The sequence below is a fragment of the Tasmannia lanceolata genome, unplaced genomic scaffold, assembly GCF_043159265.1.
Source record: "Tasmannia lanceolata isolate RefF3 unplaced genomic scaffold, GAP_Taslan_0.1 ptg000013l, whole genome shotgun sequence".
Lineage (NCBI taxonomy): Eukaryota > Viridiplantae > Streptophyta > Magnoliopsida > Canellales > Winteraceae > Tasmannia > Tasmannia lanceolata.
Window position 1 is genome coordinate 47,348,803 of NW_027518690.1, and position 19,610 is coordinate 47,368,412.

At 38.4% G+C, this 19,610-nt stretch overlaps 2 protein-coding genes across 2 annotated transcripts; both read right to left on the reverse strand.

Moving 5' to 3' along the window:
- Positions 1-1,079: 1,079 nt before the first annotated feature.
- LOC143890352 (pentatricopeptide repeat-containing protein DOT4, chloroplastic-like) lies at positions 1,080-4,058 on the reverse strand. Its single transcript, XM_077394995.1, has one exon. It carries the CDS (start codon positions 3,899-3,901, stop codon positions 1,262-1,264), a length of 2,640 nt encoding a protein of 879 aa, XP_077251110.1. The 5' UTR covers positions 3,902-4,058; the 3' UTR covers positions 1,080-1,261.
- Positions 4,059-6,023: 1,965 nt separating this feature from the next.
- On the reverse strand, positions 6,024-18,663 carry LOC143890353 (shaggy-related protein kinase eta). Its single transcript, XM_077394996.1, has 12 exons — positions 18,417-18,663; positions 16,964-17,056; positions 16,558-16,617; positions 16,129-16,401; positions 15,972-16,046; positions 15,815-15,871; positions 8,724-8,864; positions 8,563-8,613; positions 8,382-8,477; positions 7,416-7,499; positions 6,883-6,984; positions 6,024-6,634 (listed from the first exon to the last, which is right to left on the reverse strand). The coding sequence occupies exons 1-12, from the start codon at positions 18,492-18,494 to the stop codon at positions 6,539-6,541; spliced, it is 1,206 nt and encodes a 401-aa protein (XP_077251111.1). The 5' UTR covers positions 18,495-18,663; the 3' UTR covers positions 6,024-6,538.
- Between the last annotated feature and the right edge of the window lie 947 nt (positions 18,664-19,610).

A 19,610-nucleotide genomic window follows, 5' to 3' on the forward strand; every position in this document is an offset into this window, starting at 1 on the left:
CCTAGTCTAGCAAAAACATGCAGTTAAACATCCAATAAATAAGCATGTAACAGATATACCTGTTGTAAATAGGAAAAACTTGTATTTTTTTTTTAAATATTTCCTGAACAAGACCCAAACTTTTCTGAATTTTTCAAACATTTACCAAATCTAAATTGTTACAACGATCTCAGCCTCCTATAAAACTTTTCTTTTAATTGGTGATTCATTATTTCATGCTCTCTACTAAACACAAATTTCAAAAGCTGCTATGAAGAACGCTTCGTTTAGAGAACTGCATTTAGGGAGGGAGGATTGTCCCATAGAATAGAATTTTGGTGCATGACCAATTTATAAGACCCTTTCTTTCGCGCTAAATCAATTTTTCCTTCAACTGTAGAACATGTCTAACTTCTGTCAAGGTTTTTTTTAAGGTAACTTTATTACGGAAAAACCAATGTACATTTACATGAGGGGCCCATATACCCCACTGAAAATACAGAGACATCCTCAAATAGCTGCAAGTGTTGCAGACCCGGCACATTACAGTCACTAAGGCAAAAATACATACAGTATCTGCATGTTCTACAGGTTTTAATGGTTCCATCATACATCTTTATCTCCATTGTGCCTATCCCACTTGTCTTGCATGAATTGTTGGGCCACTACGTAACGGAGGGTTACGATCATCCTATGGAAATGATTTCTGGGGAACAACCTATTTACGTTGTGGCCCAACAGATGGACGGTTTGGATCATCCTATGGAGTGGGCCGTGCAGTACTTTTCGAAAAATACTAGACTATGCAGCCACACACCATATAAAAACTCCTCTTTATGAACCTTAAAGCATTACTTTAGCTTGAACGTTCATCATTCATTTCCAGTTCAAGGGTAATCTGTGTTGCTTAAAGGGAAAAGGGAAACCCTCTAGCAAACGAAAATGTGTTTGGGTTTGTTTGGGTTGAGATACGAATCATAAAACCAGAAGGATATACAAAAGATTACTGCTTTAAATCACAGTCCTGTTTGTAACATCTTCAAATTTCTTTTTCACTTTCCTCGTTTCAAATATTTGAATATCACTCCAGATCATAATCCTGTTTTTAAATCATAATCCATTACCAGCAACCCCTTATCTACCAAAGAATCTTAACTAATTTACACTAATTTATTCATATCAGTTAATGAGAACTGACCTTTGGCTATTAGGAATGATGCAAATTCAGAAAAGTGGGTGGATAATCAGCTATATTTGATTCCATATCTTACTCATGTTTGGGTCACCAGTACCCTCTGCAAGAACATCTCCCATCCTCAAAATGGTGAAAGCGATTAGAATCTCTCATGATGATCTCCCTCCTCATCATCTTGGACATGAATTTCGCAACCTCATGACAGTCACCACATACTCGTAGATTCTTACTAACCCGAATTGGCTTTCCAGTCGGCGAATTCAAGATCCCAAAAGCAATAGCCAATTTCTCACTGTGCCCACAAAGAACCTCCTCCTTACTCGTATCATCTCCATCAAGCAAAGCATAACTCTTCTTTGGAATGTACCCTTCCTCTTTCATCGTCATTCTTACTCTTTCCAAAAGTGTCTGTATTTTTCTAGATTGTGGGTGTGATCTGTCCCCCGCAACAAATACATGAACTTTACTCTTGATCTCTATCCAACTACAACCCGGGTTCTTTCGTAGCCGACGGCGACCAATCCTCTCTCTCAAGTTCTTCACAGCCTCCCATTTGTCGGCCTCTGCATATATATTGGCCAAAAGTACATAATACCCTGTGTTCTCTGGTTCTAACTCGAAAATACGCTCCGCAACTTTCTCTGCTAAATTTACATCCCTGTGGATCCTGCATCCACAAAGCAAAGCACCCCAAACAGTGGAATCCGGCTTAATTGGCATCAATTTGATGAACTGATACGCCTTGCTTAAACGCCCCGCACGGCTAAGGAGATCCACCATACACGCATAATGCTCCAATTTCGGATTGATTTTACAGTCATTTCTCATGATATTGAAGAATCTCCATCCTTCATCTAATAAGCCTGAATGACTACATGCATATAGAACAGCAACGAAAGAAACCTCGTCTGGTTCAATGCCCATATTCCGCATCTTCTTGAAGACTTCAATGGCATCTCTTCCACGTCCATGCATTCCATATCCCGCAATCATCACAGTCCATGAGATCAGATCCTTTACAGGCATCCTATCAAAGAGAAAGCGCGCGAGTACTAGAGCACCACATTTCACATACATGTCAACAAGAGCATTAGCTACATAACCATCTAAGAAGAACCCATTTCTCAGTATGTGGCCATGGATCTCCCTGCCTCTCTCTAGAGCAGATAGACTGGCGCAGGCCGGGAGAATACATGCCATGGTTACTGAATTCGGCTTTATTTCAAGTTGCATTTCACTAAACAGACCAAGTGCTTCACTGGGTTGACAGTTCTTCGAGTTACCCCCGATAATGCTATTCCACGAAACAATATCCCTAACAACCATATTATCAAAAATCGATTTAGCTTCCATCATGCTTCCACATTTTGCATACATGTCCACAAGTGCATTAGCAACAAACAAATTCGATTCCAAGCCATTTCTCGTAACATAATTATGGATCTCCTTACCATTCTCAAGTGATCCATTGGAAGTACAAGCATGAAGGATACCTGTAACCGCAAACACATCAGGCTTAATACCTTCCGTTTCCATTTCATGAAACAATCTGATTGCCTCATCCAATTGTCCGTCCCGGGCATAACCCGATATCATTGAAGTCCAAGACACTACACTCCTCTTATTCATCTTTCCAAAAATCTGAACCCCATCGTCCAAATTGCTGCATTTTGAGTACATATCTAATAAAGAGTTACTGAAAGTCATCTCCTTGTCAAAACCAACTTTTATTGCATAGCCATGAATCACCTTCCCCAGCCTAAGATCACCCATTTCTGCACAAGCTGGTAGAATACTGACCATAGTAGCTAAATCCAGATCTATCCCTGAACTCCACATCTCACTAAAAATTTGGAGTCCCTCTTCAGCAAGACAATTTGAAACGTACCCGCTTATCATCGTATTCCAAGATATAGCATCTCTTTCAGGCATTTCATCAAACACTTTGCATGCAAACTCAATTTTCTTGCATTTAAAATATAGAGCTATAAGAGCATTTCCAACTGTAATATAAGAATCAAACCCCAATTTCAGCACATACCCATGTATCATCTCACCATCTCTAACACTCCTTAAAGCACCAAAACACTTCAAAACACAAGATAAAGTATAAGAATCAGCTGCAATCCCCAATTCTTGCATTTGTCTAAACAGAGATACACTTTCTCTAAAGTCCCTATTCTTTGTATATTCATTCATGAGAAAATTCCATAGGAAAACGTTATATTTAGTAATCCCATCAAAAACCCTTCTCCCCTCTTTTAAATCCCCACAGCTAACATACATAAATACCAGTTTCGCACCCAAAGCGCCATCGATTTTAACACCCGAAGAAGATATCATCACATGGACTTTCCTTCCATCTGAAAGGGATTTAAGATCAGCGCAGAGTTGCAATATAGAACAGTAAGTTCTCAAATCGAGCTGTGCATTTCTGGGGTTGGAATTACAAAGCAAATCCATGGCTGATCTTAGGTTACCCAATTCACAAAATTTGCAAATTTCTGAGTTGTAATCAGTTTCATTTTGAGACAGGGATTTCTCGAGCAATGCAGAGGATCTAAAAGAGGTAAATGGGTGGGAATTTGAACTAAAACGTGGGTTTTTTGACGAGGGTTTAGAGGTGAAGAAGTCATGATTCGTATGGAATGGTTTTCGCTGCTGCTTTTGGTGAAGTGAAAAAAAGCTGAAGTGAGTCGTCGAGATTGTGACTACCGCTGTTGCCATGACATCGGAGTGCTGTTGTGAGAGTTGAAGGGACGTTCAAGGAAAGAAACAAGAAAACATGATGTTCTCGCTCTTATTTTGATATTGGCACTCCCTATCTTCTATCTTATTTTAGAAAATATGGTTTCTGAGCTCGAGCTCAGAAATAGGATGGGTGCCTGTGTTGTTTTGCTTATCTTCTATCTTATTTTAGAAAATATGGTTTCTGAGCTCGAGCTCAGAAATAGGATGGGTGCCTGTGTTGTTTTGCTTATGTTAGATATTGATTGACATAGATAGGGTGTGCCTAAGAAACCATCTCCAGACGTTGCTTTGTGGAGGTTGAAAATGGACGGCTAGAAATTGGGTCCATTTTTTGCGTCTACAGATCAAATGGTTAGGATAATCTTATGAAGATGATTTGTTATGAACACCCTATCTATGTCAAGATCTATGGAATTAAGGGGTTGGATGAGTCAAACAACATGGGAGATGCCCTATTTAAAAACTTTAGCTCAAATAAGCTATTTGAGATCGAGCTCAGAAACCTCGCCCCATCTTAATTGGGTTGGTGCAAGGCCATACAGAAGCTTGTGAGAAATCGCCTCAAAAACATCTTCATCCGACTTGGATAGAGTAACAAAAATCAAAAGAGACTAACGTAAGCTGAAAAAAAAAAAGGAAACGACAACAAAATCACTCCTCTCTGGTTGAAGTTGAGCTTACCCACAAATTGGGAAGGTCTCGTGAGCCATCTTCCTGTTTTCACATATTGGAGAGGGAAAGGATATATTTGTCCCCATTGGAGTGTGAAAGGAGTAATCAGGAATGCACTAGATGGGGTTGACCCTGAGAAGAAAAGGGGGCGGATACATCACTTCCCATTTGGAAAGTCTGCCCTTTTAGTGCGTGTTTGGCGTACCGTTTAAAACACTGTTTGGCGTTTGAAACACCGTTTTGAGGCCAAACGGCCGTTTGGGAGTGTTTGGGTGCGCAGCCTCCGTTTGAAACACCGTTTTGAACCCTCAAAACGGTGTTTTGCAAACGGAGAGGGGGACGTCCGTTTGAAACACTGTTTTGAACCCTCAAAACGGTGTTTTGCAAACGGAGAGGGGGACGTCCGTTTGCAAAACGCCGTTTTGAACGGAGTTTTTGGGCTACGGGTTTTTACATGTTTGCCCTCACCAAAACCCATTTTTACGTATATGCGTGCGATTTTATGCGTTACGTCAAATATAAAAAAAGTGGGGGTGTTAATATCATTCTTGAGGACACAAGTTTGTTAAATTGTTAATATTTAATTCAAGACAAGGGGCTGCTGATATCATTATATGATCTCTTAATTTTGATTTTTTAAAGACAAAAGAATTAAAAGAAACCCTAGTTTCTTACTTTCTTCATCTACTTTGCAAAGTTGCAAACCCTCTCAGGCCTCACTGCCTCAGCGCCTCCACTCGTCCGTCAAATCCGGCAAATCCGGCCGTTGAGAAGAAGAAGGAGAAGAACCCCAAAGGTAAAGCCATTTTTATTTTATTTTTGACAATGATGTTAAATTTTAATAGTGTTTGAATGAGATCCTAATGACCTTTTAATATTGGGCCTAATGAGAAAGTAGTTGAGTTACATTGACACCAACCAAACAATGCCCTTTTTGATCATTTTACCACTAAAACTCTGTTTTGGGGCATTTGCAACCAAACACACAATACCTCCGTTTACCGTTTAAAACGCCGTTTTGATCTGGCCAACCAAGCATAAAAATGCCGTTTGGCAAAACACCTTTTTGAACCAAAACACTGTTTTGCAAAACGGAATTTTAAACGTTATTTCAAACAGTACGCCAAACACACCCTTAATCTCCTTCGCTAGAAGGTTTTCGGTTGCTTGCACGGGAAATTCGGGGAAAGGCATTCTGAAGCAGGCTTTTGAATGAAAGACAGCCACACAGGCTTATTTTCAGCAGATTTAGTCTCATTAACTGAATTCATCTGAGGTGGCTGCTCTCATGCAAAAGTCGGTCGTGAAATGCCTTTCTGCAAAATTCTATAGCAAATCCCTTCAGTAACATGGCGAACTCACCTTGGTTTACAATTTTAAGCAGCAGGTTAACTAAAAACAAATGCGTCCAATTGAAGTGAGCTAATTAAGTTGGGAAAACGGACAACAGAAGTTTTCATTTTCCATCTTCAAAATCCGTACTTAAAAAACATGTACACAAAATCAATAAGGATTGAAACAAAACAAAACAAAACAGGAAAAACACAGATTTTAAACTACAGAGCCCTAGATTACCGACGAAACAGTCAAAGGAACTAAGCAACCTTGGTGTTTTGGGTTGGGGTCGGCTGACGAGCAGGAAAACAACCCCGTCTTCTTTCCTTCAGCCATATACTCGCCCCTTCTAAACACTGAATCTTCTTATACTCGCAGCTTCCTGATAGACCCGTTCCAAATTATCTTTATGATCAGACAAATATACAAAGCCAGAAATGTTGGCAAAAACAGAAACAAGCACCAATCCCAAAAGACCAGCCGCTCGTTGGTATATAGAACTTTCTCACACTGGGTATCCCCCACTTGCTGGTCTGAACCTGCAGCATATAAGCATAGAGTGGCCGCCATTGCTTTGAATTCATAAAAGAAGCACCCTCCTCATCTTTACGTGCCGGCTAGGTGCAAGAAACTCAGACCGGATTGCCGCTTCACATGCTCAGGAATAAGCTTGTTGATAAGCTCTGGTGAAGCACCACTTAACTGTAAAGAAAGAGAGAAAAAATTGTGACAAAAGTAATCTTGATCACTTTATGTCGTATATAAAAACATAACGAGGACAAATCGGAAACAAAAAAAAAGGAAAAAGGCAGAACTTCGAAGCAAGACTACCCATGGTATTTAAGAATAAAAATTACAACATAAACTGGAAATTAGAAGTCCAAATAAAAACCAATGATACAGCATACATTGAAAGAAAAATATAATCATCATGCAGATGTGAAACATACTTCTTGTTTGAAGTTGAAGAGAGGTGGTAAAGGGCGACCATTTGGCAGGCGAGCATTGGGCTCCCTTAGTTCGTCAAAGAAAGGATGGGCACATGCTTCCAGCTGCAAAGCCAAAAAAAAAATCTGTGACAAGAGAAAAGTAATACCAATATCCACATATGAAAATAGAAAACTTTTTGCTTGTAAGTCGATGAAGTGCAATATCATACTAGGCAGGCAACAGAAAATGACAAGTAAGACAAATTGATCAACCACAGCAGAAATGCCCTACTCCATGAACTAAGGCTGAAACTTGAGATATTTTAGTAAAAAAACCACCACCATAGACAAACATACAAAAAACCATATTTTTTGGAACAAATAATTGATTTTTATTTTTTTTGAATGATAGGAACAAATAATTGATTAACGATGCAAAGGAGTAGAATTGATCAGCGGAATCACAGCCAACCTTAATTCCACATCGAAAATTAAATGAGTCAAAAACATCTTTGTTGTTCCAAATGAAAAGGCCGGGTAAAAAAAAAACTCACGGCAGTGCAGCGAAGACTCGGCGAGTACTGGAGAAGACGTGAAGCAAGATCTATTGCTTCTGGAGGCATCCGTTTGTGGAAAACCTGAACCCAAAAACTCAAATAAGAACAGACAAGCACAGCAAATATCCAAAAAAGGAAAAGATACAGGCAGCAATATTTCTGAAGTTGGTTGGCCTGATAAACTACCAACCAAGCATAAATACTTGCTTACAAATGGCATAGGACAGATCAATTTACATGAAGTGATCAATGCTCTATCTCAACACGTTTTACAAGTCTTATCAAACAAACAATGTTTAACTACCCTGATTTCCACATAAAAAATTTAAACTATCAAACTGAATGACTATTCCAGCGTGATTTCAAGGGAAGCTGACTTTCATGTAACTTGTAAAATATAGTAATATACTATAAATATATTTAATATAATCAACGAATTTCTGTTTTCTGCAAACAATATCTCCTCAGCGGGTATTCTGGTCAGTAACTCCCTAGGGAATATATCCTCATTGATGTTAAACACCAAGATATTTAAGCCCACAATGATAGTTCACTCAATTCTAAGTCTGCAATAAAGAAGAGTAGTTATAGAGTGTGACATAATAAAAGTGAAATGATATCAGCACAATCATGTTTGAAAATTTTCACTAACGCATCTTGTCTTTTAGTATTTAAAGCTGTCATAAGGTTATGAGTTATTACAGTTCTCAAAAAGCTCTCAAAAGGCAATTAAATAAGAAAAGACACGCTGGGTCTGTGCAATTATTAAAACATGGTTGTGCTGCTTGTATCATTTCCCTAAAAAAATCACAATATAAGGTCTATTTTCCACATCATTTGAATGTTTCGTAAAATAAAACAACATATAATATTAATTTATTTAGGAAAAGTTTTAATTAGTAATTGATATATCAGAAATCTTAAGGGAGTCTTTTATAATGAAGCAGTTAGACACAGTCGTACCTTGTGCCAAGGGTGAGCTTTTATCTGTGGAAACCTAAATTCGGTGTAATTAGGATTCATACACCGAATTTCCTCCCTGGTTGGAGTACCAAGAACCTACAAAAGCAGGCACCTAGTAAGTAATCCACAATTCATCATAAAACAAAAATATCCAGCACTACCTATCACAGATAGCATCTACCTTGATGATCTCAACAAGTTGATCAACTGCGCTTTCCCCAGGAAATAGCGGCTAAAGAAGTTGTAAAAATTGAGTCAGCAAGCAAGAAATAGGAGTCAAACTAGAAAAACCATTGCAAAATATAAAAGGCTGTCATTAACCAAATGCTTAGCCAGTTTCACCTGGCCAAGAAGCAGCTCGGCAAGTACACATCCTGCTGACCATATATCAATTGACGTCGTATATTCTGTTGCACCAAATATGAGTTCTGGAGCACGATAGTACCGAGAACATATGTAACATATGTTCGCTTCACCCTTGACCTGATTGGACAATTGCATCCATGGTGAAAATAACATACATTGGAAACTAACATGCAAGAAAAAGTAATCACAAATACCAAAATGAATTGAAGTATGAAATAAAAACTCAGTTTATATACATAAAAGAGTACACACGGCTAGAATCAGATTACCACTACAAACCCATGCCATTGGAAATTAAGGCAAACAGTTCAACTAATTGTTCTCCAAATAGAATAATGCACAATGATAAACCCATACATTCATTAGTTAAGACATCCCATACATTCATTAGTTAAGACATACAGGGTGATAAGAGCAAATAATCTTCTTTCCACAGCACACATGATTGGTTTATCATGTGAGGCACCTCTACTACACTTAGTCAGCAGTTTAAAACAGCCAGGTCTTTTGAGTACACATAGGCCGCTCATTTTTTCCATGACAAGGCATCATTTCAAAGTGTGACTGCCCTGCCCCTAGCATTCCTCTCTCTCTCCCTTGCCTATTTTGTAGGGAGCATGGAAAGGTGGTTGTAGTCAGACTATCCGTCACCTCTTTTCCGCTACTCTCAATCATGAAATTTCATTTCTTAAGGTTCCAAGCAATCTCTAAACCAGGATTAACTTCATATTCGAGTCACCGACGTGATTAAATCACTACCAAAAAGGTTGGAAGCTATCTCTACAGAGCAACACTCAACAAAGCTAGCCTTGGCAAAAGATAGAAAGCAGTAAATCAGGTGAAATATAACAAGCATTGTGTTTGCAAAATCAAGATCTTTATTGGTTAAAAAAGCAGTGCAAGGCATTTTGCCTGTAATCAAGAGAAATAATGTGCACACCTTTAACTGTTAATTTAAATATAAGAATATGAATATGAGAAGAAAATAAAAGAAAAAAAAAAATATATATATATATATATATATATGAAGTCTCACATGAATACCGCATACAAGATTTCACAAAAAGCTATCATAATTTACCAGGGATTATAAGGTGCCCGGCCTTTTTTCGAAGAAAAATAATGGCTAGTAAAATAGGTAGGAGCCCTTTCAATTATCCAAACCAATCACTTGTTGGCCCCTACAATAGTTAAAACCATTCATAATGTAGGATGTAAAATGGACAATTCACAAAGTTTAAAAACACTGGTACAAACATCTCCATCATCAAGGAGTTAGGCTGGTGTGATGCATGAGATTTTTCACCTATGACTCATCCATTGTATGGCCCGGTCGATGAATGCTTTGAATCATTAATCCGTTGGATCTAACTTGTACTTTTGCATGGGAAAAATATACAAAAGTATAATCACACACCTTACAGGTGCATACTAGGAACTGCATACTAGGAACTCTGATGCATGATCTTCCACAATAAGCATTGTATTTGAATTTCATATTAGGGAAAGGGTTAAAGGATGATTAGGGATGGATATAATAGGGAAAGGGTTAAAGGATGATTAGGGGTGGATATAATAGGACTTTGGGTTCGATACAGGATTTATATAGCTAATGAAAGGGATTTTATTAGGTTAATTTGAAAAGACAGGAAACGATGTGGGTTTGCAGAGAATTAAAGAAGAATGAGAAAGAAACTAAGGCAGTCACACCTAGGATTTTCCTAAGCATTCAAAAGAAGGCAATCACACCCTCAATGAAAAGCTTAAATGATGCAAATTCTGGAATTCATTCACTGCCTCAAAATGTCTATTACAACTGTTTATATAGACTCCATATAAACTTGGTGACCAAGTAAACTTAGGGCGAAGTAAATATAGTTGTCTTGGACTCTTTAAACTTACTAGACTCAATAAAAGCTGGCCCAAATCAACAAGATAGGCCCAAAAATAAAAGCCACATGACCTAGCCTACTAGTACCAATCCGAAACCAAAATGACCAAAATACCCATAATAATAAAACTCAAAATTAATAAAGAGTAGCAACAGAACTCAAAACTGCTTTGACTCATTAGGCAAGATCTGGTTGGGAATATTGCAAAATAATTGTATTGGCCTTTGAATTAGGCTTGCCCCTCGTAATATTTTTCAAATCTCCCTAGCATGGTGCTTGCATCGTCTCTCCCTTGCTTGGGAAAACTCGACTCTCGGGAGTTGAATGAGTGATATCCCTCATAAAGATCACGGCCCAATTGTTGAAATTCCTCATCAGAAATCCACGTGCCATCGACCACGACCTATTCTTCCACTTCACCAAATACTTTTGGTACCCACAGCTTCGAGTCCGACCACAGGATATTTTTTTTATTTATGAGCTTATATTGGTGATTTGGACCAGCTTTTATCAAGTCTAGTAGGTTTAAAAAGTCCAAGACTATTGTATTTACTTAGTCTCCAAGTTTACTTGGTCACTAAGTTTATGAACTCCATATAAATAGTTGTAATGGTTATTTTATGGCAGTGAATGAATTCCAAAAATTTTAGCATTAAAGCTCTTCATTGAGGGTGTGACTGCCTTCTCCACTAAGTGTGAATGCTTATGAAAATCCTAAATATGATTGCCTAGGTTTCTCTCTCATTCTTCTTTAATTCTCCGCAAATGATTGCCTAGGTTTCTCTCTCATTCTTCTTTAATTCTCCGCAAACCCACAATATTCCCCGTCTTTGTAAATTAACCAAATTAAATCCCTTCTATTAGCCATATAAATCCTCCATCAAAACCCAAAGCCCAATTTTATCTATCCGTAATCATCCTTCAACCCTTTTACTAGACAATGCCCTAATCTGAAATTCAAATGCAGTGCTGATTGTGGAAGATCCTGCATTAGTTTGGTATCGGAGCATATCAACACTATGTCTACTCGTACGGGAAGAACCTACAGAAGGAGATTGACTGATCATCAATGAGACGATTTATTGTTGAGGCTTTTAGAGCAAATGGATGGGTTAAACACTTGTATTGGGGTCCTAGAATCAAGGGTTACTCAAACCACGGGTAGCTGCAACCAACCTTGATGGAGAATCGAGTAGAGGTGACGCCAAAGGTGAGAGCTGCTTAACGAGATGGACAGAAAGAATATCAGCCACGTAATCTCACTCTAAGGCGGGGGAGTAAAGACTGATAGGCCTCAACAAGAGCCCCAAGCCTCCTTGATGGACGGGCCAAGGGAGCTGCTCGAAAGAGAATATTACGAGCCTCAAGACATGGCGGGAAATATCACAAAGAAGCTAAAGGTGGATGTGCCAGACTTCAACGGGAGACTTGATCCAACAATCGTTGCCAGTTGGTTGTCTGGGATTGGGGAATATTTTGATTGGTGATATGTCAAATGAGACGCAAGTTCGTTTTGCCAAGATGAAGCTCGTGGGTCTAGCAAAAGTGGGGTGGATGTCCTAAGTCTAATCTTCTTATGTCCCCTTACGTCAACCAAACCTTTAGTACAACACATTCCTAAAGGAAAGACTCACATGGTTGACGTAACAAAGAAGCACGATGGTACCCATCAAAAAAATAAAAAGCCCGATGGCAAAGACTTTTGCTTTAGGTGGGGAAGCAAAAGACCACATGACCTAGCCCACTACTACTAGCCCGAAACCAAAATGACCAAAATACCCCTAATAATAAAACTCAAAACTAATACAGAGTAGCCCACTACTACTAGCAACGAAATTAATAGAGTAGCAACAAAACTCAAAACTGCTTTGACTCTTTAGGCAGGATTTGATTGGGAATCATGCCAAATAACGATATTGGCCTTGGAATTCGGCTTGCCCCCTCTCTTATAATATTTTCCAAGTCTCCCTTCCAAGGTGCTTGCATCAAACTCTCAAGAATACGAACAACTACAGAACTGTAACAAAATGGCAAATGATCAATTTGGTACCATGATGCAGAAATGGACCACAGTGACCGGCAGCTCCACAGGCATTGGAAATTTACTAAAATTGCACTGATAAAACAACCAACTGGCATCAAACTCCTGATTCCAAAAGACCACTTGATAATTCATCAAAGAGAACCAAGAATAAAAATAAGTATGTATTGCACCCAAGCCCATTTATATGAACAGGATTAACTTAGAACAACAATCCATAACACACAACAGTTCCATAAAAAACACCAATTGAGTTGAAAATACTAAAATAAGGGATGATCTGTAGCATTGTTGAGCTTTATGTCCTTTGCTCCGCTCCAAATATATGCCCTCGTGCCCAGCTCGGTCTTTGGTTGTTGTTGCTCTTTCAAGCTCCTAATAAATCTTTTTATCATAAAGATAAATATACTAGAATAGAAGACAATGCAAGCACTTATTCTCCAAAGGAAGGTTGAGTCATTTCCCAAGCAATTCCTAAAGCAAAATCAAGAAACATGAAAGTGGAAAGAAATACAAAATAGCATTCCTGAATCCTGTAGGAATACCCTACAGTCATCTAAAGCTACTAAAAAGACCAGCATCACTTCATGAAGAGCAACAAAACCCATGGCAACTGTTCCATTATTATCCAGACAATTTTAGTAATACCTTCTCGGACAAAAGCTCTTAGATCAGAGGTGCAATCTTTCTCCTGCTCGTGTACCAACTTTTTCTAGATCAAGGTCTATCTCCAGAATTGACTAGCTGAGAGTTGACTCAGGGCAAGCCACACATTGCATTGGCTTTGTTGATCAAATCAAGTGGAGTCAGCATCAGGATGATGTGTAGTTAATGGTTGCAAAAGGCCAATGGATGTTTATGGTGATTACAAACAAGTGGAGACGTCAACAACATATCTTTAGGGTAGCTGGGAAATAGACCAAGGTGGAGATTGTTGGGATTTGTGTCTTGTTTCCACCTTAGAAGCAGGAATCTTCCCTCAAGGGGCCGCTCCTGACCCAGAACCGCGATTCAGCGCTCCTTAGGAAGAACCTTCCAGGGAGTGTGATCCAAGAGAGATGGAGACCGCTCCCATGGCGCTCCCAACCGGCTCCTATTACTCCATTTGTACCCCCATCGCCAACTTACTTGCGTCAAACTCCTCCAACTATTCATAGTACTTCATTGGAGCAAACACAGAGGCAAATCTTCAGAAGGCATGAAGAAAGAGGACACGAAAATGAAGATTGTTCGAAAGTACGACTTTTTGCTTGCATATTGGGTGCTCTTGGGTTTGATTTTCCGGGTTGTGGGGATAGAGCATGTAAGGATTGGGTTGAGGGATTAGCAATTATCTCCTTGTAATCTCCAGGGCTTGTTGCTCATAGTGGAAGATGGTGTATCTCCTGTGGATGTAGGCAATCTTGTTGAACCACATAAACCCATGTCCTCGATGTGCACCCTTTGGTTTGTTTACAGTTCCCATCATGTAACTCTGATGTTAGGCTCATTGTATTATCACAACGGCTGTGACTTGACAGTGAAGGTCTCTGGTTCTTTTGTGCATGCATTTCATATAAAAACTCTTTAATATGGCCTCAAGGCCTTAATGTGACCCCGAGTAAACTTTAAACAAACTAGTAACCATTTTAAAAAATTATTACAACGGAAACAATGACAAACTAGACGCTAAATAAAGTTGGTATTCACCCTAATGGTGATGGTGCCTTCAAGTCTATAGAATTGGGGTCATGGGTTCAAACTTCATAGTTATCTATCTGGACAAGTTCTACAAGGAGCAAACTTCATAGTTATCTCTAGAGAAGGCGAAAAAGAGACCGTAATGTCTACAAGGAGCATTGCCTGCACCAAATATTAGTGACACATCCAACATTCAAAAAAAGCATTAGTGAAACTTCCATAACCATTCTAGCTGGTGAGGACAAAAGATAGGCTGCATGATCATTAAACAAATATATTAGAATGCATGATCATTAAACAAATATATTAGAATCAAATACTAAAAACACATGAACATACATTTGCACGTAGATTCATGATAAATATGGATACAATCTACAATGCCCAAGCACCAAGACAAAACACATACAAATCAAGTTACTGCTCAACATCTAGGAACATAGAAATCAACTCTACAAGGAGTTACCTATTAGACATGCGGATGTTAAAGGAAATCATGAATGCGACCATGAATGCCATGCATATGTACTTCAAACATCATAATACTTAAGACACTGCATGTGATCCAGCGATGTCTTGTACTGGTAATCATATTATACCATATCCAAATAATTTTTTACATAGAACACTTAGGAATCTGAGTGACCCAGCAACAGGAGCCCTCATTCCAGTCCTTACATGTGTGTTTACAAAGGTTATCATGTACACCATTATCCAGGGGACACACCAAACATACCATAGAATGATACACACTTGAGGGGAGGTTTTCAAACATACGAGAGACAAAACGACACTAGAGGCTTAACCAGCATGCCCTTACGGCCATCTCAAGCCTCACCCAGCCAAGAGCTATGTACAATTGATGATGCAATGTATCATTATGCAAGACGCCCGTAGTAAGGATACAATGCGCATACAAAGAAAGGATGATGTCGTACATATTATTCTGCATGCAACTCCCTTTAAGTCCAATCAATTAGACACTCTTCTCTAGTAATATATAATTGAGGAAACCACAACCTTTTTTTTTTTAAGATTCACCTTAGTACTCCTTGTTGTCCAAGGCACAAGAATCAAATGAGGCACATAGTTGATGGTTACTGCATGTACTCCATAATTACCTCATCGCTTGTGGACTAGAGGTCATGCATATCCTAAAACTTGGGTATGGACACATTGTAAGAATACAAATGAAATTTATCATTATTTTCTCAAGTTTATAATAAGCACCCACTTCGGATACACTTTTTTAACCATGCAGGTAACATCGTGTTTAATAATGGAAAATGTCAATGGTTTCAGAATAAGTCCAGATACAAGAATTCTAGAGATTTTGCAACACAATTCAAGTATCCATTTTCCTTGCAACAGAGCAGATTAACCATTTTTTTCCGAGGAGTCAGCTGAATTAGAATTCAAGAGCATTATATAAAAAAACAAGGGCATATTCATACCAGAACTTTCGCGCTTCCAAAATCACAAAGCTTGACCTGGTGAGTAAGAGGATCAACCTACACAAACTTCCACTAGCAGTAAGAAAAACTGCCGCGATTCCTTGATTAATTTATATAAAAAAAAAGCTGCAGAAATCTTATGGTCAAACAGACATACCAGAAGATTTTGAGGTTTCACATCCCTATGACAAACTCCAGGCACAGTATGAATATAAGCCAGTCCCCTAAAAATCTGGCCAACAACGCCCACTGTTAAGAGGGGAAAAAAACAAATACAAAATATAACATGTTAAAAAACTAGAAAAATATTATACTTGGTATGTGTAAAGTTTCACGTAGATAAGTGGCATCCTCTGGTTCACATTGCTGTAATGCTTCAGAACCCGATACACAGTTTCAGGAACATATTCCATGACCAAGTTGAGAAAAAGCTCATTTTTGCTTGTCGTGGAAAAGAAACAATGCTTCAAAGATATCACATTGGGGTGATCCATAGAGCGCATTAGTTGGAGCTCCCGATTTTTAAACCGTCTATCCTGTAAGACCTTCTTTATAGCCACAGTCTCCCCTGTTTCCAAGCATTTTGCCTGAAAATAAATAACAAGAGCATTTTTTTTTTACCGTTAATAAATAACCAGAGCATATCTTCAAAAAAAATATGTATATCCAGAGTACGAAATCAAAGGTAGGCATATCAGAACTGCTGAAGATATTGGGAATCAGATCAACTACTATGGTTATACCTGAAAAACAATCCCAAATGACCCAGTCCCCACAACACGCTCTGCCATGTAACTGATGGTCTGCAAAATAGAGAAAGAAATACAGTTTCTTAGCTACTAAAAAAATGTGTGAATAAAATATGCTGCTTCCATCGATTCACACAAACTTAGTTTGGGCATTCATCAAAAATGTCAATGGCATACCATCTAGCATACATAGGTCACTTAAGTTACATTCTAACACACTTAGATTCACCATTTAACCTAGAATTTTCCAAGGCCAGGCCAACTTGTATACGTTTACACCAACAATATCGATTCTAACATGCCCCAATTCACCATTTACAAAAACTGTTTGAAATCAAAATTTTAAAATAATTAAAGAAACAAGAACCGGAACAGCCAATTTGTAAGATCTAGCCCTAACCCGTTTGGCTTCTCCATTTTTGCCTCCAATTGTGGTGGAAATGATGTGACCGGTGACAGGATCATTTCCCTCAGCTACAGATGCTGATATTTCCTGCAACAAAGAGTCGGCGAAGGAGTTACCATGAATGTAATTTAGGATCCATAGATTTGAAGCCTTAAAAGAAAAATAATGGAAATATATGAGATGTTGATACGTTTGAAGCCTTAGAATAATAATGGAAATATATGAGACGTTGATGGCGAAAAATCAACCAGCAGAGCAAACAACATACAAATGAAAGTAAGTATAACTAACCATTATGGTTAAAAATCATCAGATTTCTAAAGTAACCCTAGGTTAGAGGAAGGGAATAACTCAGATGTAAAAATCATAGAGAGAGAGAGAGAGGAACAGCAATAAAAGGATGCGAAGATGTAAAGGAGAAGCAGAATGGAAACGCAATGCTTTTAAAGAAAGCATGAAATTTCTGAATATGGCAGACCAAACAAGAAAAGATCAGAAAATCATGAAAAGAGAATCAAATGCGACTAACGCATCAAGTAAACCAGAAAAGATTCAAGAACAAGCAACAAGAACGTAGCTGGCAAATATGAGAATAAAAACAAAAAAATCCAAAGGGAGGAAAAAGAAGTAATAATGAAAGATCAAATATCTCAATAAATGTAGCAGGAAATCAAACGATCAAATGAAGATCGTAAAAATTGAAAGAGCAACTCCAACGACACACGGAGAAGAGGACAAAGATCAAAGATCTGATTAAAAATAAGAAATGTAACTGAAACAGCAACAGATCGGGAAAGAAAAACAAGAAAACCAAAGATCCGACAAAATCGAGGAGAAGCGTAAAGCCTTAAAAGCATCATAAGAAATAAAAAGAAAAATCAAAGATGTGACGGTCAAAAACAAAATATCACTCAGATCGTGAGGGAGGGAAAAGGCAAAAAAAAAAAAAAAAAAAAAAGAGGGAACACAGATCAAAATCGCTGTAGAAACAATAAACCAAGGCAGAAAAAAAAAAAAAAAAAAAAACCTGATCGCTCCGATCGCAGCAAAATTTAGAGATCGATGAAACGAAACCTCTCGTCACCGGCCTTGATCGAGAAGAACAGATCAAAGAAAAAAATGTCGCACCATCGCAAATGAAAAAAAAAAAACAGAAAGAAAGAAAAACAGGAGAACGAGCAAAAATACCTGTAGAATCTAAATCTCTTCCAAAAGAAATAAGAATGAGATAATATCACTAAGATCACCACCACATGATGTAAAAAAAACACGAAAATGGTGAAATCAGCAACGATTCATCAGAAGAAAACGGACAATAGAGGAATGGAAGAAAAAAAAAAAAAACGGAGGCAGTAAAAAATCTAACCCTAAAAAAAGGAAAACGAAGAAATCTGGACAAATATAACCCTAAAAAACAGGAAAACGAAGAGATCTGGCCGGAAAATACCTTATGTTCTCCCATCTCAGGAAGACGAGGCGCGATCTTCACTCCTTCGTTCTCTGGTGGATGAGGAAACGAGGCCATGTGCAAAACTCTCTCTCTCTCTCTCTCTCTCTCTCTCTCTCTTCTTTTTTCTCTGTTTGTCGACCTCTGCAAAATACTAAAAAGTAATTAATAATTAATTACGTTGAAAATAAAGCTAGATTATAAATAATTAGATAAAATCAGAAGACTGAAAGTCTGAAATACGAAGGCGGCAGAGAGGGGGGTTCCGGTTTTGATAGGACGTTGTAGTAAGTGAATTGACATAAATACCCTTTGAGTGGACAGGTGGTTCCCGACAAAAGCTGTCTCTAGTCACATGGTGGGTGGGGTTCCCTTCACGAAAGCGAGGTTAAGTCATTTTGGTGCCATCCCAAGTGTATCGGATCCCTGGGAATTCCGTATTTCTTACTATATTGAAGGGTATTTTTGGAAGCCCACCACAATTATATTATTTTCAAATGACAAGATTACTTTCCCATACGTTAAAGTAAGTCACTGGATGAATTGATAGAATGAAGGGCGCCCTCACATAAACTAGTTTCAAGGGCGCCCTCATTAGTCAGTTTCAGCAAAAGTGCATTTAAGATTGCGCCGAAAAGAGTGGATGGTGCCTGAAAATGTGGAAACAGTGTTGACTTTGGGGAATTCAACCAGTGGGGACGCCCTTGAATCTGATTTTTGCAAGGGCGCCCTTCATTCTATCATTCCACAAGAAACAAAGACTAACTGAAAATTACCGAAAAGGACAAATAAGAACCTGATAATAAATGTGGTAAATAAATAAGATAAAGTCGCGACTGTCTCTGGGACTTTTTGGTCAAATACGGAAACCGAGGCGGGCTTTCTTCGTTCAACAAGAAGGGTATTGCCGTAAATACAATACAATGACCAGGGTAAACTTTTTTATTATTTCTCCGTTACTTTCAAACTTGGCAGTCGTATACTCGTTTCCAATAGATAAGAACAGAAGATACATGTGTAATTTAAACGACGCAAATGCCCTCCTGAAGGTGCAGTGTTACGTCCTTTTCCCGTGAAGAGCCTAAGAGGCAGTTTCGTCATTCAGGAGTAGAGTCTTAGGCCCTAGGAAATCAAGTTACTTAGTGGTACTTTATTTTTACTCGTACGGATTTCCGTACTTTTCGGGGAAAAACA

Coding starts and splice junctions, on each gene's coding strand:
- LOC143890352 (XM_077394995.1), bottom strand. CDS start 3,901: ATGGCAACAGCGGTAGTCACAATCTCGACGACTCACTTCAGCTTTTTT.
- LOC143890353 (XM_077394996.1), bottom strand. CDS start 18,494: ATGGCCTCGTTTCCTCATCCACCAGAGAACGAAGGAGTGAAGATCGCG. Junction 17,057..18,416: donor CTGAGATGGGAGAACATAAG/GTATTTTCCGGC, acceptor TCTTTGTTGCAG/GAAATATCAGCATCTGTAGC. Junction 16,402..16,557: donor CATTTGGGATTGTTTTTCAG/GTATAACCATAG, acceptor ATTTATTTTCAG/GCAAAATGCTTGGAAACAGG.